Raw genomic sequence first — 22,333 nt, 5'->3', positions numbered from 1 at the left:
GGTGCTACTTTAAGGCCATGCAACTATCATGTTCACCTTAAAGTTTTGCCCACTAATTTTGGCATTTAGTGGATCAGGTCTGCAGCAATTATTACAGTGTTTTAACAATAATTTTCTGTTTCCCTCATTCCTTCTACATTTATCATTATTATTTGGAATTCTTATGTATGGAGCTGTCCAGTATCCAGCATTCATTTATTCAGTCATATAACTGATTTATGTAAGTATGGAAATTACAGGTATTTAATTGGGTGGGCTGTAAACCAATACTATCATTATTTTTTGTTGCTCAAGTTGTCCCAGCTTTGGCCATTGGGAGCTTTCAGGATGGCTCTACTATCCTTATGACATGTCCCTTTTCTTTTGTACTTCCTTACTCTCTGGGACTATAGGACACTCCAGGCCCATCTTATACTTCCCTACCCTGGCCTTACAACCAGCCATTTTTCCAAGGATCCCTGGTTTCTTTTACTGGAGAAATGTCATTTAGAAACCAAGATCTTGGTACTAAAGATGCTCATTGTTTTTTAGAAGAGCAGAGCCTACACCTCTTCAGTGGACAGATCAGGAAACTATCAGAGGAAACCCAGATAGGGCAGCTAAATGCAACGTGGCAGGGAGCTGCTAAGAGGTTCCCTCAGTGCTCCCTGCCTAAGGATAGGCATGGTCTTTTGTAATCACCTCCCCTCGAGTGAGTTGATTCTGAGAAAATACCTCGCCTTTGAGGAGATGTCACCTCCCAGGATTAGATTACAAGAGACTGTAACTTCCATTCTGGTAGTTGACTCTCTCTCTTGCTGGCTCTGACAAAGCTGAACTACCATGCTGTGAGCTGCTTCATGGAAGGAAAGGAACACATGTCAAGGACTGAAGGCCTCAGTTCAACAGGTTACAGAGAATCAAATCCTGCCCAACACCTTCCTTGATGGTAGCCTGGGGAGAGCCACTGGAGTAGAGGACCCAGCTCAGCTAGCCTGGATCCATGACCCACAAAAACTAGGGGAATGTGAATGTGTGTTGTTTTTCGTCACTGAGATTGTGGTAATTTGCTACACAGGAAGAGATAACAGATAGAGTTTCCTTACTTGGATCCTAGAACAGAAAAATAAAATCATGGAAAAAACAGTCAAATCCAAATAAAGTCTGAAAGTTGAGTTCTTGGTACTGTGCCAATGTTATTTTCTTAGCACTGATAAATATGCTATGGCTATGTGTTCATGTTATCAGGAGCTGGTGGACAGGTATGGGAACTTTACTGTCTCTGCAACTCTTCTGTAAAGCTAAAATTATTTCAGACCACAAACTTTGAGAAAAACACTTTTGGGTGTTGCATGTTATGTTTACAAAATTAAAAAGAGAATGGTGGCAGATTCAAAGAGAAAAAAGTTAAGAAGAGGTTATCAGGGAATCACCAGTCTGGCGGTAGAGACTTGACAGCCAGGCCTTATATGGGACAGTGTGATGGGACACAAAGGAGTAGCAAGTGTGGTGGTTCCCATCTGCTCGGGGAGACGCAGGCCTGGGCCTGATGCCCATTCTGAGAGTCAGAGTCTGGTAGAGGAATTCCAAAAATAATATTTTTCCCAGTCTTCAAGAAGACATTTGTGTTTGTTTATCTCCATTTAAGTCCTACCCCCCCCCCAAATGTCAACATTTGTCCCAAAATGGAACCACCTCCCTGTCCCTCCACCTTGATGGTTTTTGTTTTTGCCCTTTCAGCCATCTGGCACACCTCTATTGTCTGCCAGGAGACAGCCTCAGAGGTTTCATTATTAGTTTCCAAAGTGAGCGTGCAAGGAAATCTTTGCCCCCTCGGCCCTCAGTGACATTCTTCAAGCCAGATCTCTCACTCACCTAACTTTATCATTTAGCTCTTCATCCATTTACCAGCTGTGCATCTTCAGATAGTTAAATTCTAGTGCTCAGCTTCTTCCAACATGAAATGGGAATAATAATCAGCACTTTGAGAAATAGTCCATAGATTAAAAAATTAGGTGAAACATTTGTAACAGGAGGGTGCCTGGCAGATAGTAAAGGAATGACTGCCTTTGCTTACAGGTGTTTTCTTCCAGCCCCTCTAAATTCCTTTATCCATTCCCTCTTAAGTCCGTTTCTTCCAAGAACCTTTCTTCCTCCTGGCCAGCCATGGACCATGCTCACTGGACGGTCAAAAGCAAGGACAGGAGACTCTTTGCCAAAGTTAAAAGCGCATCAAACACGCCTAGCATTTATTGTTTTAATCACAAACCTACAGACCCCTTAGTACACCCTCCTTGGGGCTTGACCCCAAAGATCCAAAGCTGACAACCTTGGGTGTATGTGGTAAGAAGGATGGGGATGGGCAGGGAGTGTCTCTTAACAGCTCTGAAATGGGGGAGATTCCTCCAAATGAAGAACCAGGTAGAGGCCAGAGGTTGGAGGTGATCTAGCTTCTGAGAAGGGGAAGGGGGGGGCCAATAAAAAAATCAGATAAACAAAAGAGGGGTACATATGCTTTTGCAACCCTCCCTCCAAGCCTCTGCTTTGGTGGGGTAAGCTTCCACATCTTCCTGGGCTTGGAAACTCCCCCAGAAAGGCCCCTTCCTTCATCCTGTTCCTCTACAAACTCAAGAGTGCTGGTTCTGGGAACCTGGACTCAGTGCCCCCTAATCCCTATCACCTCCCCAAACTGCCCTTCATGGAGGCAGGACTCTGCCCAAGGGTAAGGGTCTGTCACTCACTCCTGATCTAGGTCCGGAATGTCGACCCACAAGATTTCAAGATCTGCCCCTTTCCCTAAGGGCAAGGTAGGCTCAGAGCCCTCCTAGGTTAAGCCCCGTTGGTCCCAGGTTAAGGCTGGGGAGCTTAAGTACCACTCCCCCCTGCAGTGTGGAATGCTTGGATGGGATGTTGCTAAGGGATAAGGTCTGTGATCTCCACATGGTGGCCAGATCTTTCTGAGTCCTCCATGCCAGAAATACCAGCGCTCCTGTGCCTATAAGGGAAGGGGCGGGGCCTGGCTCCTGGAGCGCTAGAAGGCCAGGACTGAGCTCCCAGGTAAAGGGGCTCTCATCTTCACTTCTGTTCCTAGGCTGGACAGGGCGAGGATCATGGGAAAGGGGCAGGGCTTAACCCCTCAGGGTGGGACCTCTACTATTTTGACTCCTCTTCCTTGCCAGGATGGAATAGACCAGCAGTTCCAAGAGAGGGGGTGGACCAGTATCTTGCTACTTCCTTATCCTAGGAGACCCAACTAGGGAAGTCCCTAAGTGACAGGAGCCTAGCTCATCCTGCCTCCTTCCCTCACCTCGGCAAGGGCAGGTCCCATGGAGCAGGGGCGAGGCTGTGATATCTAGGGGACAGGCCCCACCGTTACTGCCTTCTCCAAGGCTAAAATACCTCACCGGCTGGTATTGTGGGGGAGGGGGCGGGGCCTCATCTGACTCCTCCTCCTTGCCTGGTTACAGGGGTGGGACCTCATCACATCTGCTCTTTCCCCATAACACCTGGGCAGAGCAGTCTCACGGAAGGGTGGGGGAAAAGGCGGGGCCTCATCCTGACGTGTCCTCCTTTCCTGGGTGGGGAAGTCCCAGGGGAGGTGAGGCCTGATCAGGACTCCTCCTCCATGCTGAAGCTGCTGCGGCGACTGCTGGCCTTGGAGACAGCGGGAGATACCGATGAAAGCAGGGGGTCAGAGGCAGCCCGCAGTGGGGACAGGGCGCCCGACAGTCCCCCCACCACCCCTTCCTCCTCCTCCATCAGAATGTCCTCCAGCCCCAGATGGAAGGGGTCCCCCAGATCCCCCAGGTGGTCGCTGGGAAAGTGCAGGTCCAGAAGGGCATCCGAGGGTGGCGCTGGGGGATGCTGATGGGGAGCACTCTGGGCAGATCCCCCAGCTGCGTGAAATGTTGCTGTGCCTGGCCTGCTCTCCTCCTCAATGTCCAGCTGCTCTGGCTTGAGGCTGTCAGAGGCTGAAGTTGTGGCCAGGGAGAGCAGCCCTGGGGTGGGAGGTACTGGCAGACCATGGATCTGTGCCTGCAATTCTAGCTCCTGCAAAAAGTAGGGGGTGGGGGTGGGGGTATCAGATGGGGTTCATAGTTTCTCAGAGGCAGAGAAGTGTAATGGTTAGAAGGGCAGGCTGCCGGGGTGTGAAATCCACTTCTGCTACTCATTAGTTGTGTAACCTTTAGGCAAGTTGCTTAACCCTGCTGGGCCTCAGCATCCCACTCTGTAAAACGAGTATAATAATGGTCCCTGCCTCACAGGATCACCATGAGGGCTAACTTTAGCACGTGGAGATAAGGCTCCTGTCACAGCGTGTGGCTGGAGACAAACACCATATACTTTAGCTGCTGTTCATCACTAGTCTCCTTAAGGTTACGATTCCTACTTATCGTCACCATCCGTGAGTCAGGAAGCCCGGGGATCCCCCAGGTGTTCTGCCTCTGCCTCTGCCTGCAGGAAGCACCCTCCCCAGTCACCTTGGCCACTGCCTTTTCCTCCCAAACCTGAATTCGGAGCTGCAGGCTGCGGTTGGTTTGCTCCAGGGAACGCTGCCGGCTCTCCAGGTCTTTAGAGCGCTGCTGTTCCTTCTGCAACTTGCGGATATAATCCACGGAGGCTTTCAGGATGGTACCCTTGTTCCAGCGCATCTCTCTGTAGGGCCCGGAAGGAGGGAGTGTTGCGTCTGGGTTCTCTTGGGAGCTGAGGGGGGCAACTGCACCAGGCAGAGTGCCCACCACAGGCCTAGGCCCAGGATGGGGGGGGGGGTGGTACATGAAGGGTATGGAATGCCCTGCCTAGGTGTTCTGGGGGAAGAGCAAGTCAAGGCTCCTAGAACATGGAAAACTATTCCCACCTCAGGGCCTCCAGGCCAGCTGTGCCCTCACCTTGAACATTCTTTGCCAGACACCCACATGGCTCCTGCCTCACCTCCTTAGGCTCTTTATTCAAATGTTCTCTTGTCAGCCCAGGCCTGCCCTGAGCCCGCCCTCTTCACCCGGAGTTGTATCCCTCGTCAACCTTCCCCCATCTTCTTTATTCCCTTTTTCAAAATAAACTCTATGCCCAACGTGGAGCTTGAACTTACAACCCTGAGGTCAAGAGTCGCACACTCTACCGACTGAGCCAGTCAGGCACCCACCCCCCAATCTTCTCTTCTTTATTTTTCTTTGCAACACTCATCACAATCGCCCAGATTTTACTTATTTATCTTGTGTGCAGTCTGTCTGCCTCCACTAAAATATCAGTTCCAGGAGCTCAGGGACTTTTGTCTGTTTCGGCCCTCTGGTGTCCTCAGGGCCTAGTGCGGTCCCTGACACAAAGCAGCCCAATGCGACTATTGAACAAATAATTCAGAGGTACTAAATGGACAAAAAACTAAGTGCCTCTGTCATATGGGGACCAGATGAGGCGCACACACTGCAACATCATGCATCTAAAATTTTCGGTTAGGGACAGGTAAAGGCTGCACCCCTACTCATAATGATGAAACCTGGGTGGGCAAGGGCCCGGGGCAGGAATGCTGGGCAGTTCCTGCTCAGGAACAGCTTTAGAGGAATGGGGTCCTTGTCCCACCTTCTGTCAGCCCAAAGCTCCCAGGCCCAGACTCACGGGTCACTGGACTTGGGGATGAGGGTGCCCAGCTCCTTGATCCTGTCGTTAATATTGAATCGCCGGCGACGCTCAACTTTGGGGGTGGGGGTGGCAGGGAGGAGAGAAGAGTGGGAAAGTTGTCAGTAGGTTGGGGGGGGGAGAGCGGGAGCTGGGTCAGGGGGAGGTGTTGCGGGGACAGACTGCCACCTACCCCTCCCCAGGGAAGGCCAGGGTGTGGATCGAGGCAGGGCTGCATGCTGTCAAGGGCACATCAGCTCACTCACTTAGGTTGTGATTGTCTTTCTTCTGCCGTTCCTTCAAAAGGGCCTTGGCCTCCGTCTCTGGAAGAGAGTGGGGAACAGTCAGGGCTTCTGCACATGGGGAAGGCAGAGGGCAGCACATACAGCTGCCAGGGGTAGGGGTTGGTGGGTACGGGCAGGGAAGTGACTTTTGAAAAAAGTGCCACTTTCAGGAGTTTTTAAAGAAGCCCTGGTGACAGGTCATTTGTTAAAATCAGGAAGAGAGAGGAAGTGGGGTCAAAGCTGGCCAATGGGCCATGTGGAAGGAGAGGGCAAAGAGCCCCCTCCCCCAGTATCAGGCCCACCTGGTTGACAGGGGGCTCACCCTGGGGCACAAAATGGGCACATGAGGCCAAGACCCTGGCCCTTACCAGAGATCTCCCGTTTGATGTTGGGCAGCTCAGCTGGGCAGGAGTTGCTGACAGTGATGGCTGGCGTGGCCACACCCTGACCACTGTATACATCAAGCAGATTCCCTGATACAGGCAGCTGGGGGCAGGGAGGGCAGAGAAATGATGGCTAGGACCAGCCCTGGGCTTGGTCCCTTCTTGGAACCAGATCCCCAACCCTCTGCAAGCTTCACAGATAATCTCTTGTAAGGACAGGCCGATTTGGCATAGGCACCCTTCCTTCTCTTGCAGGGGAATCTCACATGGCAACTCTAGGAAGGACAGGATGCAGGGGACCTACCCTGCTTCACGAGGGTACCTGAGTCTGCCAGGGCTGTTCATCATGCCCTCAAATCCCTCAGCAACCTCTGAAGCCCCCCTCCCAAACTCTGGGATTGGCTCTGAGAAGAAAGGCTGGAAAACCACCCTTCTTAGATCTTTGTGAGCTACGACACAACATTCCAGCCCGTTAGCCCCTCCTAGCACAACATTCCAAGTCAGCATTCTTGGAACACTCCAACTCAATCTCAGACCTTGGGAAATTGTCATGGTAACATTCCATCTAAAGTCTGACCTTCTGGAGACTTCCAGCCCCATCTCTAGTCTTCACCGTGAGCATGTCGCATCAGCTCATGTACATGGTCACACACCGAGCTCCTGACGCTAGTATCTTCCTATGTGTTCTGCTCTCTCAGGATTTCTTGTCCAACTACTCAACAAGCACTGCTTTTATGCCAGCCTTGACTTTTTTCTCTCCTTCGCACTCTCCTGGCTATACTATAGGGCAACACACTCATCCTTAAGTAATTAGTCCCAACTCTTGATGAGTTATCATCTCTTGAAACCCCTGCCAGTCTACTGGATCCATGTAATATAAGGTCCCAACCTCGGGCACCTGGGTGGCTCAGTGGTTGAGCATCTGCCTTTGGCTCTGGTAGTGATCCTGGAGTCCTGGGATCAAGTTCCACATTGGGTTCCCCATGGGAGCCTGCTTCTCCCTCTGCCTATGTCTCTGCCTCTCTCTGCATGTCTCCCATGAACGAATAAATAAAAATCTTTTTAAAAATGTTCCAATCTATAGCTGTGTCCAAATCAATAACAAGTTCTGAGAAGCTAGTGCCACTTTTATACCTGCTTGTCCTTTTGGTAAGTTGGAAAGAAACAAAGCTATAGCCACTCGGTATGTCCCAAAGCAAGTTATGGGACTCCTGAATGTTCCAGGACCAGAATGGTATAACATATTAGTACATCCCTTGTTCTAGAGAGTTTTATCCACTCTTTGCAAGGACCCAGCCTCTTGGCATGGTTCACTGAAACAGATGTTGTACATTCCAATCACTCCCAAGGTTCAACCACACCGTGTTTTGAGACTTTTGACACATTCCAATCACTACATGGTCTGGGTATGTCTCAATGACCCAAATCTATTGGTACATTCAAATTGCTATAAGAGTCCCATTTCTTGGTCCCTCCCACACTGAAGCTTGAATGCTTTGGTAGGCCCTGATATTTTCATGAAGTCCCCACCCTTGTGTATATCAAAATCTCCAACATCAACCTTTCTATGCAGCCCAACACAAGGTATCAGGGCGCTAGTATGCTCTAATCTCCTCATGTGGCCTCCTTCTCTTAGTACAATCCAAAGTAAAAGTCTTATATACACAACCAGCCTGAGTGTTGTCTCAGTGACAGAGGGGTACAGCTAATTGTCAGACCAGCCTCCCATCTCAGGGTCTCACCGTGCTGGGGAGCTGCAGCCCTGCAGTGCCTCCGGGCAGGTAGCTAAGCATCTCATCATTGTAACTGGATTCCAGGCTGATGATCTCATCAATGACATCATCAATCTGGGGGAAGAAGTGAATACAGACGAGTGTTAGAACAAGCTAGAGGAGGGGGAGCACAGGAAGATTGTCTGCAGCCACTTACCTCCTTCTCTGAGCTGGACCCAATGGTGAGTAGCGCCATGGGGCTGTTGGGAGCGCTGCCTGTGGGGCCAGTAGCATGGGCAGCCTCAGGGGCAGGGAGTGGCTGGGCACTAGCAGCCCCTGGTGGTGGGGTGAGGGCCTGGGAAGCCAGCTTGGGGCCGAGTGTGGTGGACAGGTACTGTTTCACCTGCTGCCGGCGTGCCTGCTGTAGGTGGTAGCGTGTTGGGTTCTCTAAATGGGTCTGCACCTGTGGGATAAGGGTGAGGAGGGATGGAAGGGGACAAGGTAGGATGGGGTGACTTGGAGTCCCAGGCTGACCCTCAGAGGTTATCTGCTTCTAGGCTCAGGCCAGCAAACCAGGCCTAGAATCTGAGACATGCCCCCCTCCCCAAATACTGGTAAGTCTCCCTCAGGACCCAAACTCTCTTTCTCAGAAATCCCTCAGAGCCCCACAAGAGCTACCTAACACTGACAGTATCCTTCAGTTTCTGGAGCACCTTGTCACAGTTCCCAAGACTCCCCCAGCCCCTGTCTCTGACACTACCTAAGAGACCTGAGAACCACATGTAGCTTCCCAAGTCACCCCAATGGCCAAACTCCTAATGTATTACACATACAGGAAGCTCTTCCTACAGAGTTCTTCCTGGGGTTACTTCACAGGCCCCAGAGCCCACATGAGGCATTCATGAACTTCTGTGGTCCGCCAAGACTCCCCGTGGATCCCAAGAACCCCTTACCACTGTACAAGAACACCTTGCAACCCCTAAACACAGCCTATTTGAACAGTAACTGGAACCTTCCTTAGAGCCTCTAGGACCTTGGCCCAAAAGCCACCAGGACCACTCCTCAGTCACTGAGACCCTTCCCAGGGCCTCTGAATGTCACCCTTACCTTGAGCACCTCCCTGGGCACCTGAGCAGGGGGAGGACGGCCCAATGTGTGGCCCCCCGCAGAGACGCCAACGACAGAGATGGCAGGAGAGGCAGGGGCAGGGCTGGGGAAGGAAGAGGCTGCGGCCTGTTCCCGACGCTCACGCCTCTCCTGCTCCTGGGCCTGGGCCCGCATTAGCTGCTGCCGCAGCAAGACCCGCGATGAAGAAGAGGACGACATGGCAGGGGTCCTGGAGCCCCCTGCAGAAGATGATGTAGAGAGTGGAGCTGGGGTGGCTTGCAGTGATATTGGGAGGCTGTGGAATGGGAAATATGGGGCCACAGGTAAGCTAAAAGTCTCATCCCAAGCCTAAGGAGTCATCGTGGGATGGAGCAGATGCTGTAATTAGGTCCGCTCTCTGCCTTCAGGGGCCACAATGTGGAGCGGGACACCCAGGAACCAGGCCTGGTCACCGCTCCCAGGGGTCACAGTCTGATAGGAGAGACACTGTAACTGAGTCCAGGCCCAGCCCTCGAGGGTCACTGTCTGATGGGGTAGGCACTGGAACCAGGCTGAATCTCAGCCCTTAGCAGTCACAGTCTGGTGGGGGAGCTTTAGCCCTGGGTCCTTATGGTGAAGGATCTGGGCCCGTTCAAACACTGAGGAGAGATGCCATTGCTAGGCTCTGGAAGAGGGAGTCATCCTATTTACAAGAGAGCAGAAGGATGCCAAATTGGAGCTGTGGCAGCAGATTGGTATACAGAGGGCTCTCAAGCTCAGTTTGGGGCTGAAGATGCTCCCTGAGCTCCTGGTTGCAGTTGTCTGGCTACAGGGGCAACTGCAGGCCCTTTGTACCCGCCCCCCTCCCCAGGCCTCTAGTCCCAGGCTAGCCAGTCTTGAAAATCTCAGAGATTTCACAATCCTCTCTTCCAGGTCCCCTCCCCTCTCTTAGAGCCCAGGCCGATGACTCAGCACATTTAGACTTCCAAGCTTGGGGAAAAAAAAAAAGAGACCAGCAGGGGTTCCTCAAGGGTTGGGGGCGGGTAAGTCTGTTGAGTGGGGGAAGGGGTAAGCAAAGGTTATGGGTATGGCTCTCCCCACCTGGGGGCTGCACACTAGCAGGCCATCCTACTTCTCTGGGGCATTCTAGGCTCCCTGCAATATTTGTGGATGAATGGGTATGCAGGTTTTGGGTGGGGGAGGCAGGGGAGTTCTGGTTCAAGAGAATGGAATCCCAGCTTGGCCACCTGCTTTCTCGTTTGACATGTTCTTTCTGGCCCCTCACTTTACTATCTGGAAAATGTAGGCTGGCAGAAGAGTTGGCCTGTCACTGAGGGCCTCTGCCCGTCAGGAAGGAATGGAGGGGCCTGAGGAATTGGGAGTGGAGTCAGAAGAGACAGACCTTGAGCGTAGTGGTAGTGGTTGGCTTTTGAGCTCGTAGAAGCTGTCAGGATCAAGAACGCTTTCTAATTCGATGTCAGCAACGATCCCAGATTCCGGAAGCAAAGAGTTGAGGCTGAGGGTGGAAGGGAGGTAAGGGTGATGGTCAGTTAAGTATATGGAGACTGCACTCCCCTCTAAGAGAGAAAGAACAAGTGGGCAGTGGGAGGAGAGAGATACACACAGGGGTGGGAGGGGATAACACAGAGTGCATCCCTCCCAGGAGGTGACCCTGCTGGGTACCACCACCAGGACTTCCCAGATCTTCCCTGCCCATACTCCTCTTCCCTCCCCACTCTCTTTTGCTCTGTTATCCAAAGTCCCTTAGGATTCAAAATAGTAAGAGTGCCCAGATCCCAACTCCTCACTCTCACATAATCATGTTAACAACCTAGGTTTGAGGGAAAACAGAAATGAAGAATTCAGGAATGACAATTCACTTTGCAGGAGTCCTGACTTTGCATTCAGAGTTCTTCCAGCCCCCACACCCCCTACTGGGGTCCTGGCAGCTGAATGTGAGCCCCCATTTGTCTACACATAGCAGGGTAGGGGCAATCTTCAGCACAGCAGTCTATTGTAACACAAACTGAATGCATCACAAAGAACTGGGGTCGATGATTCACTTGACGGAAGGATCCACGACTTTGCAAATTAGCCCCCCCACCCTGCCCCCCACCTCGCCCCAGCCAGAGTTGAGGGTATGCCTGTACACACCCAAATACAAAATGGAAATATCAAGGGCTCCCCTTATTCCAGCAAATTGGATTTAAAAGAGGGAGAATTTGGGTGGATGATCCGCTTATACAAGCATTCTTTTCTTGGCGGGAGGAGCCTGTCCAGCATTCAGCTGTTTTTTTGGATGGAACAACACACACACACACACACACACACACCTCTAATACCAACACCCATTGACATGAAATAAGAACCCATGTACACCCCTCCCTTTCAACTATTTCCACTACTGTGATGAGCCAGGTTGTTATGAAGGCATCAGAAGATGGGGAAGCATTAGATGCAAAGGCTCCTGCTCAGCCCTCCAGGCTGGGGGCATTCACACACACGTGGATGGATATGCATCCTGAATTGAGTCAAAGACTGAATCCTGAGTGACTATGGGTCACTTGGCTTGACAAGAACTCTCTTCCCTCCCCAACGATCTGTGTCTTCCTTCCTTTCCTCACCCTCAGATGGGGACCTAAAACCACCCAGGAAGTAGGGAAGAGGAAGCTCAGGGAGCCGCTGAGCTCAGCACAACCCCAGGAAGAAAGCAGGCAAAGCCCCAGCTCATGCTTATGCACCCATTGCACAGAAGTTAGAAGAGATGGGCTCTGGGGTGGAAAGGGTGTGGAGAGAGGGCTGGGGCTTACAAGTCGGCTGATGGAAGTGAGGATGGAAAGAGGACCCAGAGGACCCACCCAGGCAGGGATGGTGCAATTGGTGCTCATTCCAGCTCCAGAGACAGCTTGGAGAGTATTTCCAGGGTCTGACAGACAGACTGGGAGGGGGAGAAAAAGAATACGCGTGCATACACGCGCGCACGGGTGTGCGTGTGCACGTGTGTGCATGCGCGCAGGGGTAGAACCTGGCTGGCTGAGAGGCTAGGATGGGTGGCAGCAGGAACAAGACCCTCCTCTGGGTTCCCAAATAAGGTCTGAGGCCTTCTCTGAGCTAAGAAGTAGCACCATCTCTTTTGCTTCTGTCTGCCTCACTGTCTCCCATTCAAGCCCCTATGGGGCTGTGGGAAGAGGACTTTTCCACTATCCCTGGGATCTGACCCAGCTGGGTGGGTGGGCAAGGATTAAGTGATTATTCTGGTCAGGTCTTGATGAATGTTGTTTCTCTTCCTCACTCACACACACAAAGCTGGTCCCATGTAACATATCTGAGATAGCCCCAAATACTTCCAGATTCCTGTTATCCCCAAACATAGCCTCAAGCAACCGGCCACTGGGAATCACCCAGCTTCCAAGACAGCACTTCTGTCTCCTAGGACCCCTTCTCTGACACTGAGGGGAAAAGTCCTTCTGATCAGTGCCTCACCTACATAGTACAACCTCAAATTCATCTCCCTCATGCCTGACTCAAGGACCCTAAATTCAGCCTCAGTGCCCCAAGTTCAGTTACCCTAGACTAGGCTCTGGATACAACAGAATCTTCCCCACAAACCCAGTCAAGAGACCCTCAGATCGGAGCCAGCCCTCCCTTAATGCACTTCCATGACTTCTTTAAGCCTCAGTCCAAGCAGGCCACCGCCGGATTCCTTAGGTTCCCCCCCAAGACCGGCGCCCCGACGTCCTCCAAGCCTAGGCCGAGGGCCTCCAATCCCAGTCCTGGGCTCCCGTTGTCCCCCCAGATCAGACCCCCAAGAACCCCAGTCAGCACTACCGGCCCCAGGCAGCCCCGCACCTGAGCAGCTGGGCCGAGTCGGCTGGCCTGCGCTCCTCCAACAGCACGAACACGGCTCGAGGGCCTTCCGCGCTGGCCTCTACGCCGTCCCGAGCTGGCTCGGCTGCATGAGACATGACGCCCGGCCCCGGGCGAGCCCTGCCAGGCCGGTCGGGCCTCGGCCCGGTCCCCCTAACAAAATAAGAGTCCCCCTCCCCCCGCTCGCCACCGCCTCCTCCGCTAAGCCATGGAGCGAGCTCTGCGCGGGCGGGCGGCGTCGGGGCGATGGGATGGGCCGTGAGTCATCCCCCGCCCTGAACAGACCAACACCCCCCAACCTAACCCCGGACGACCGCCCTCCTCCCCCTCGTCCTCTTCCCCCTCCTCCCTGAGCTGGGGAAACTCCACAGGAAGTGACCACACGGAGGACGGACGGCTCGCCGGGCCACCCCTCTGAGTGAGGCGGCCAATCATTGAGGGGTGGCTCGAGGGCCCGCCCTAAGCTACGCCTCCGACGCGGAGGGAAAACTAGATTCGGCCGGCCCTCGTTCCGAGAAGGACGCATTTAGGCCACGCCCCCAGAGCCAGAGGCAAATCAGCGAGAAGTGCTTTGATTAAGCCACGCCCCCTCCTCGCAAACGATCCCTCCGCAAGATTTTTAAGCCGCTCCTTGAGTCCTCTGCGCCTGCGCTCCGATGGCCCGTCAGCGCAGAGGGTCTCCAGGCCGCTCTTCTAGCAGCAGAACCGCGCCCCCTCTTGGCCAATGTTTATAATATCAGCTCCCTATGTTGCGCTGCAGCCTCCATCTAGCCCTGTCTCAGCCAAAATCAAAAGCAGGCCTAGGCAGCTAGGTTCCCTGGAGGTGCGCACCAAAAATCCCGCCCACAAACTAGCCGCCCAGCTGGTCTTCCCGGGAGCACTCCGCCTACTCTGTGTCACCCAGAGCACTTGTTGTACTAGGTCGTCCTGCTCACGTAGTAAGTGCTTAATAAATCCTTGACAGATAGATGAATGAGTGGAAGGATGGAAATTATATCTGGTACCTTCCGTGAATGATTTCTAGAATCATGAAGACCCGGTTTGGATTTGAGGAAGGGATTGCCCCTCTCAGAGCTTCAGCTTTCCTGGCCTGTCAAATGGTGGTGGTGGTGGTGGTGGGTGCCTCATAATACCTGTCTGACAGGGTTATTATGAGGATTAGAGATAATTTATGAAAAGTGCTAGCAGGTGGTTTGGCATACAGTAAGCTCTCCAAAACTTGATTCACACATTTGTGCACTGATTCAACAAATATTTATTGAACTCCTCTGTGTGCCAGATACATGCAAGCTAGCTTGCACACAGCAGAGGATCCCCCACACATACCTTCAGGTGCGTAGTCAGCTCACAGAAAACCTAGACCTACGACCTTACCTTCCTCCTTCTAACATCCCAAAACCCTGCCCAGCAGTTGGACCTCAGGGAACTTCAATGAGGTCTCATTTGTCTTGCACGGTCCTGTATTGACACAGGAAGTTGGCTTGGTAAACATGCACATCCCCACAGGCCCTTGCAGCCCCATTATCCACACAATAAAGAAGATAATTCTTGGGATCCCTGGGTGGGTCAGCGGTTTAGCGCCTGCCTTCGGCCCAGGGCATGATCCTGGAGTCTCAGGATCAAGTCCCACATTGGGCTCCCTGCATGGAGCCTGCATCTCCCTCTGTCTGTGTCTCTGCCTCTCTCTCTCTCTCTCTCTCTCTCTCTGTGTCTCTCATGAATGAATAAAATCTTTTAAAAAAGATGATAATTCTTTCCCAAATTAATCCCTTTTTAGATTTATTTATTTATTTCAGGGGGAGAGAGGAGAGAGAGAGAGAGAGAGAGAACGCACCAGGGAGGAGGGGCAGAGGGAGAGGGAGAAAGAGTCTCAGCTGGTCCTGGGCCTTGATCTCAGGACTCTGAGATCATGACCTGAGCCCAAACCAAGAGTCTGATGTTTAGCTGACTGCACCACCCAGGTGACTCCACCAAATTAATCTTTTTAAAAAAATCAACACTTTACCAATAAAAATTCCAAAATGGAACTCATAGACCTGATGTTAAAATTCCTATGGTGCCTTAAATATGTGAAAGTATCTAATTTTATAAAAGAGGAAGAAAGGGGGGAGCCATTAACTTACTAGATTCAAAATATATCACAAAGCACTAGTAATTAAAACACCATGATATGGGAGTAGGACTAGAAAATTAGATCTAGGGGATCCCTGGGTGGCTCAGCGGTTTGGCTCCTGCCTTCAGCCCAGGGCATGATCCTGGAGTTCTGGGTTTGAGTCCTGCATTGGGCTCCCTGCATGGAGCCTGCTTCTCCCTCTGCCTGTGTCTCTGCCTCTCTCTCTCTCTCTCTCTCTCTCTCTCTCTGTGTCTCTCATGAATAAATAGATAAAATCTTAAAAAAAAAAAGAAAATTAGATTGATGTTACAGGACAAGTCCAAAAATCTACTTAGGTACTTGGAAAAAAATTTTTTTTAAAGATTTTATTTATTTATTCATGAGAAACAAAGAGAGAGAGAGAGAGAGAGACATAGGCAGAGGGAGAAGCAGGCTCCATGCAGGGAGCTCAATGTGGGACTCGATCCCAGGACTCCAGGATCACACCCTGAGCCAAAGGCAGCCGCTCAACCTCTGAGCCACCCAGTTGTCGGTACTTGGAAGAATTAATAAGCAATATTTCAAGAATGATATTTCAAATAACTGGGAGGTAGATGGACTCATTTACTAAAATGGTTTGGAGAGAAATAACTATCTTTTGGGGGGAGGGATTAGACTCCTAATTTACACAATTCAGAAAAAAAAATAATTCCATGGGGCTTCACCTTGGTGGAGCATGCAACTTTTGACCTCGAGGATGTGAGTTCAAGCCCCACGCTGGGTGTAGAGATTACTTAAAACTAAAATCTTTTTTTTTAAAGGAAAAAGAAAAAGAATTTCAGATTAGTTAAAGACCTAAACATTTGAAAAGAAACTATAGGGCAGCCCAGGTGGCTCAGCGGTTTAGTGCCACCTTTAGCCCAGGGCGTGACCCTGGAAACCCGGGATCAGTCCCACATCCGGCTCCCTGCGAGGAGCCTGCTCACTCCCTCTGCCTATGTCTCTGCCTCTCTTCCTCTCTGTGTACACTCTCATGAATAAATAAATCTTTAAAAAATAAATAAATAAAAAGAAACTATAGAAAACATCAGAACAGGGGCGCCTGGGTGGTTCAGTTGGCTAAGCGTCTGCCTTCGACTCAGGTCATGGTCCCAGGGTCCTGGAATCCAACCCTGCATCGAGCTCCCTACTCAGTAGAGAGCCTGCTTCTCTCTCTCCCTCTGTCCACACCCCCTCCCACAAATTCTCTCTCAAATAAATAAATAAATCTTGTAAAAAAAACACATCAGAACCAAATAATTTTGGAGAATATATTAACAACTTCAGCGAAAATAAGGACTTCTTAAAACAAGATATGAAAGGCAAAAGAGCGACGCCTGGGTGGCTCAGTGGTTTAGTGTCTGCCTTTGACTCGGGTCATGATCCCGGGGTCCTGGAACCAAGTCCCGCATCAGGGTCCCTGCAGGGAGTCGGCTTCTCCCTCTGCCTATGTCGCTGCCTCTCTCTCTCTCTGTCTCTCATGAATAAATAAATAAAATATTTAAAGAAAGAGAGAATAAGAAAGGCAAAAGATATTTTAAAAGTGACAATAAGCAACATTGACCATCCAAGGATGGTCAAGTACTTTATCTGTATTAATTCATTTTAATCCTCACAACAGACCTCTGAGTAGGGTTCCATTTATTGTCCCAACTTTTCAGATCAGGAAACCAGGGTATACCTAGGTTAAGTCATTTGCCCTAGGTCACCCCAGTTTGTAAAACCTGAAAATAAAACCCAAGCATTCTTTACCACCCTGCTGCACTGTCTTTCCAATTTGATCACATGAAAATACAAAACTGTAGTCTGTTGAAAGATGCTACAAAGTTAAAAGACTTGCAGGGGACTGGGAGGGGAAAAAAAACTATAGCATTAGATCCACAGGTTCATTATCCTGTCACACATCCCAGTTCTACAAACACCAGCTTCACACACACATTCCATATATGTCCATGACAAGTGCTTCCTCACCACATACCCTGCACAATAAACCCATCCTTCACGTCTCAGTTTCTTTCTTAATCTCCTGCTCTCAACTTTACAACTTTTTCAACACTGTGCTCTCTCGCTCTCTCTCTCTCTCTCTCTCTCTCTCCCTTGCTCTCTCTTGTGCATCTGGGGTTTCATTGCAAGGCAACTGTGGAGTGCAATTAACAGGGAATATGCAGGGAGAAGAGAGGGCAATTGGATGGTGAAGTTGGGGATGTTTAGGGATAGATGTGAGTGAAGATCAAGGGTGGCTTGGGGTGAAGTTGGGATCTATTACAGGACAGTTGACACGTAACTAAAGGATCACGTGAAGGTCTTCAAAAGGATTGGAGCTGCTAGAAGGCAGCTTACGAGTGCATGTGGGATGGGACACCTGGGTTGCTCAGTGGTTAAGCACCTGCTTTCAGCTCAGGATGTGATCCTGGAGTCCTGGGATCGAGTCCCACATTGGGCTCCCTGCATGGAGCCTGCTTCTCCCTCTGCCTATGTCTCTGCCTCTCTCTCTCTCTCTCTCTCTCTCTCATGAATAAATAAATAAAATCTTTAAAAAAAAGAATGCAGGTGGGAGCCACAAGAGGGTAAATTAAGAATACCATTGGGGGGTTGGAAGATGGTCTGGGGTGCAGTCGAAGGGACTATGGGAAGATAGCGAGTGATTAGAGACAGAGTCTGGTCTTCTGTGAAGGTTGTTAAAGCAGTAGAGCTGTTCACTCTCATTGGATGTGTGGTCAGCTGTCTAATGACCCCCCACCAAAGAGGTCCATGTCTTAATCCCTCGTACCTGTGAATGTTACCTTATGTCACACAGTAGGGGTTGCAGATGTGACTTAATTAAGGATTTTGAGATGGGGGATTATCCTGGATTATCTCAATGGAATGTGATTATAATCACAAGCATCCTTATAAAATGAAGGCAGAGGCAGATTTGACAGAAAAGAAGGCAGTGCGACCACTGAGGCAGAGATTGTAGCGATGTGGCCACAAGCCAAGGGATGCAGGTAGCCACCAGAAGCTGGAAGAAGCAACAAGAAGATTCTCCTCTAGAGTCTGCAGAGAGTACAGCTCTTATGACACTTTGATTTTGGCCCATTGAAACTGATTTTGGACTATTGGCCCCCAGAACTGTGAAAGAATTTACTTCTTTTATTTTAAGCCATCAAGTGTGTGGTAGTTAGTTACAGCGGCCACAGGAAAGGAATACAGATTTTGGTACTTGGATGCAGGTTGTTGCTTTGTCCTCTGCTTGGGCTGTCATAACAGAATACCACAGACTGGGCACATTAAACAACAGAAATTTATTTTCTCACAGTTCCAGAGACCAGAAGTCCAAGACCAAGGTGTCATCTGGATTCGTTTCTGATGAGGACTGTCTGCCTCACTTGCACACAAACACACAGTGGAGAGGAAGGAGTAGAGGGAGAGAGAGAATCTCAAGCAGACTCCCCACTGAGCAGGGAGCCCACTCAATCCTACCACCCTGAGACCATGACCCAAGCTGAAACCAAGAGTTGGACTTACAACTGACTGTGTCATCCAGGCACCCCCTCTTCTTCTTCTTATAAGGACACCAATCCTATTGGATTAGGGCACCTCTTATGACCTCATTTAACTTTAATTACCTCCCCAAAGTCCCTATTTCCAAATATATTCATATTGGGAGTTATGGCTTCAACATATGAATGGGGGGGCACAACTCAGTCCATAACATGTTGTAATAAATCCTAAAAATGTTGAAATGGCTTTGGAACCAGATCATGTACAGAGGCTAGAAGACGTTTGAGGTACACAATAGAAAAATCCTAGATTGCCTTAAACAGACTGTTGTTAGAAATATGTATGTTAAAAGCACTATTGGTGTGGTGCCTTGGTGGCTCAGTCGGTTAAGCATCTGCCTTCAGCTCAGGTCATGATCCCAGGTTCCTGGGATTAAGCCCCGTATTGGGCTCTCTCCTCAGTGGGGAGTCTGCTTCTCCCTTTCCCTCTGTCCCTCCCCACTCTGCTCATGCTCTCTCTTAAATAAATAAAATCTTTTTTTAAAAAAGTACTGTTGTTGAGGGTTCAGAAGGAATTGAGGAGCACAGTAGAGAAATCCTACATTGTCCTAAGAATACATATATCATCATAAACTGTGTTGGTAGAAATATGTTAAAGGTGCTCTGATAAGGATAAGGATAAGGGCTCTGAGGGAAATGAACATGTTATTGGAAATTGAGGAAAAGACTATCCTTATCATTTTTTAAAGATTTTATTTATTTATTTTGAGAAGGAGAGGAGGGGGGTGGTAGGCAGAAGCAAAGGGAGAGAGAATCTCAAGCAGACTCCATGCTGAGCACAGAGCCTGATCTCATTACCCTGACATCATGACCTGCACCAAAATCAAGAGTTAGATGCTCAACCGGCTGAGCCACCCAGGCACCCCAATCCTAATCACAGAGAAGCATAAAACTTACTTGAATTGTGACCTACAGTTGTGTGAAAAGTAGAGCTTGTAAATGATGGACTTGGATATTTAGCTGAGGAGGTTTCCAAGGAATCTGTTGGACGTACTGCCTGGATTCTTTTTGCTGCTTTTAATAATATGTGAAAGGAAACAGATAAATTGAGAGAAGAACTGCTAAACAAAATGGATCCAGGATTTGACAAATTGGAAAATTCTCCAGCTGTCCAGATTGCAGAAGACACAAAATTTAGGAGATTTACTGTCAGGAAAGTATGCTCTGGAGAAAGAGCCAAAGGTGTGGCTGGATGGCCCTTTACTAGTACTAAAGAGATTAGATTTGTGACTCATGGATCTTCTCAACCATCTTAGCAGAAGTCGGGAACAGGGATGGAATTATCCATGAAAGATTTGTGGAGGACCCTCTCGTCTAATGATGTGAATCCCTGTGACTTCCATAGAAGACTCACAGAATTTTTGAGAATGAATGTTATACTGCCAGCAACACTGCCCAGTTGGCTTGCAAGAAACAGAGATAGGGTGAAATGAAGGAAGAATGTGGGACTCCCAAAATTCTACTGGAAGGACATGGCTAATACTACTGAGCAGCAAAAAATGCTACCCTTCAAAAGAAAGGATTAAATATTCTGAGGGCAGAGCGGTGAGCCCATTGGTGAGCCCTGAATCCACAGTGGGTTATTCCCAGGCCTTGAAACCTAATGGAACTTGCCCTGCTGGATTTCAAAATTACCTGGGACCGGGACACTTGGGTGGCTCAGCAGTTAAGCTCCGGCCTTCTGCTCAGGGTGTGATCCTGGAGTCCTGGGATCGAGTCCCACATCAGGCTCCCTGAATAGAGCCTGCTTCTCCTTCTGCCTATGTCTTGGCTTCTCTCTCTCTCTCTCTCTCTCTGTGACTCTCATGGATAAATAAATAAAGTCTTTTTAAAAATTACTTGGGACCAATGACACCTTTTTTCCTTCCATTTTTCCCCTTTGGAATGGGAATGTCTGTAAGTCTTATCCTATATCTGTCCCATCGCTGTATTTTGGGAAAAGATAATTTGTTTCCTAGTTTCACAGGTTGGGAGATGGAAAGGAATTTTGCCTCAGGTTGGATCATACTCAGAGTATCATTTATACCTGACTTAGATGATGAGATTTGGAACCTTTGAGCTGATGACACCAAAGTGAGATTTTGAAGTTGAGTTGATACTGTAATGGATGAAACTATTAGGGGTATTGGGATAAGGTACATGTATTTTGCATGTGGGATAGATGTGTATCTTTGAGGGTATACTGTTGTAGGGTGAATGATGCCCCCAAAAGATATGCACATCCTAATTCCTTGAACATGTGAGAGTACCTTAGATGGCAAAAAAGAAAAGAAAAAGAAAAAGGAAAAGGACTTTGCAGTTTGCAGATGTAATTAAGGTAAAGATTTTGAGATGGGAGATTATCCTACATTATCAAGGAGACCCTAATTGTACTAACAAGTGTCCTTAGAAGAGGAAAGCAGAGGCAGACTTCACAGACAGAATGCATGGCAATGCAACCAAAGAAACAGATTGTAGTGATGTGGCTACAAGCCATGGAATGCAGACAGTCACCAGAGTAGGGAGAGGTGACAGACAAATAGATTCTCCCCTAGAGCCTCTGGAGGGAGTATGGCCCTGCTGGCACCTTGATTTTAGTCTTCTGGCCCCCAGAGAGTGTGAGAGAACACATTTCTTAGATAGTTAGCCACCAAGTTTGTGAAAATTCATCACAGCAGCCACAGGAAGCTAACGTAGATGGCTTGGGATAGATTTGGTGGTTGTTGGAGGGATGATTGCTTGGGGGTTATCAAAGAGAGTGTGAGGGTATAATTAGGAGCCATTGGAAAGTGTTTGGGTACTGTTGGAACAATCAAAGGAAAGACCAAGGGGTTTGGTGGGTCACTGGAAGGTGGTTTGGAGGTGTCGTTGGGAGACTGGGAAGATAAAGGGGGAATGTCTACAGATAACATGGGGACTATTAAGACAGTTTAGGGTGTAGTTGGGAGTTTTTGGAGGGTGGTCTGGGAGGTATGGAAAAAATGGAAGATGTTTTGTGGGTATAGTTGCATGTAATTTAAGACAAAGTTCAGGGGGTGATCCTGGGGTCCTGGGATCAAGTCCCTCATTGGGCTCCCTGTGAGGAGCCTGCTTCTCCCTCTGCCTCTGTCTGTGCCTCTCTCTGTGTGTCTCTCATGAACAAATAAATAAAAATCTTAAAAAAAAAGACAAGGTTGGGTATAGTGGTCATTGAAGAGTGGTTTGGAGGTATAGTTTTGGGCTGCAGAGTATGGTTAGGAGGGGACATGGAGACTGATTCGGGGTCCATGGGGTTGTTTTCGGTGTGTACTGGGGATAGATGGAAGAGTGATTTGGAAGTGCTCTTTGGAGGTTGATGGTTTCAGGGCTGATTGCAGACAGTTTAGGGGAACGAGTTGGGGGTAGTGAAGGGTAGTTTATTCTCACAGTTTGGGAGTCCACGGAGGGTGGATTGGGGGCATTGCTTGGGATCAATAAACAATAGTTTGGGGATACAGTTGGGGGAATGATGGAGGGTGGTTTGGGGGACACAGAAGTTTAGAGGAGAGTTTAGAGACGTGGTGGTGGCCCAAAAAGGCAGTTTCGGGTACTGCTTGGGGGTTTGCGGGTGGGGGGGGTGGGAGGACGACTCCGGGTGAGGGGCAGCCGGCGGATCACTGGGGGGGCGTGGCCTCGGCGGGGGAGCGCTCCACCGCCCTCGAGGAAGCGTGTGCGCACGCGCTCCCAGCTGGTTCGCTCCTGGCGCTCCGAGGGCAGGAAAATCGAAGACCCAAACTGG

General features: G+C 49.7%; 1 protein-coding gene across 2 annotated transcripts; it reads right to left on the bottom strand.

Moving 5' to 3' along the window:
• Window positions 1–2,190: 2,190 nt before the first annotated feature.
• TFE3 (transcription factor binding to IGHM enhancer 3) lies at window positions 2,191–13,267 on the bottom strand. Of its 2 annotated transcripts, none has more exons than XM_072818041.1 (10): window positions 12,907–13,267; window positions 10,460–10,573; window positions 9,079–9,317; window positions 8,189–8,434; window positions 8,002–8,106; window positions 6,245–6,362; window positions 5,859–5,915; window positions 5,593–5,668; window positions 4,488–4,635; window positions 2,191–4,029 (listed from the first exon to the last, which is right to left on the bottom strand). In XM_072818041.1, the coding sequence occupies exons 3-10, from the start codon at window positions 9,295–9,297 to the stop codon at window positions 3,589–3,591; spliced, it is 1,410 nt and encodes a 469-aa protein (XP_072674142.1). In that variant the 5' UTR covers window positions 9,298–9,317; window positions 10,460–10,573; window positions 12,907–13,267; the 3' UTR covers window positions 2,191–3,588. The 2 variants fall into 2 exon arrangements, with proteins under 2 accessions (XP_072674142.1, XP_072674141.1); XM_072818040.1 differs by having other exon boundaries at window positions 9,079–9,373; window positions 12,907–13,266.
• Window positions 13,268–22,333: the final 9,066 nt, after the last annotated feature.

The sequence above is a fragment of the Canis lupus genome, chromosome X (assembly GCF_048164855.1).
Source record: "Canis lupus baileyi chromosome X, mCanLup2.hap1, whole genome shotgun sequence".
In the NCBI taxonomy this organism is placed as follows: Eukaryota; Metazoa; Chordata; class Mammalia; order Carnivora; family Canidae; genus Canis; species Canis lupus.
The sequence above is the reverse complement of the archived record's forward strand: the minus strand, read 5'-3'. Positions and strand labels throughout refer to the sequence as shown.

Coding starts and splice junctions, on each gene's coding strand:
- TFE3 (XM_072818040.1), bottom strand. CDS start 13,022: ATGTCTCATGCAGCCGAGCCAGCTCGGGACGGCGTAGAGGCCAGCGCG. Junction 10,574..12,906: donor GACTCGGCCCAGCTGCTCAG/GTGCGGGGCTGC, acceptor TTCCACCCTCAG/CCTCAACTCTTTGCTTCCGG. Junction 9,374..10,459: donor CCACTACCACTACGCTCAAG/GTCTGTCTCTTC, acceptor CCCATTCCACAG/CCTCCCAATATCACTGCAAG.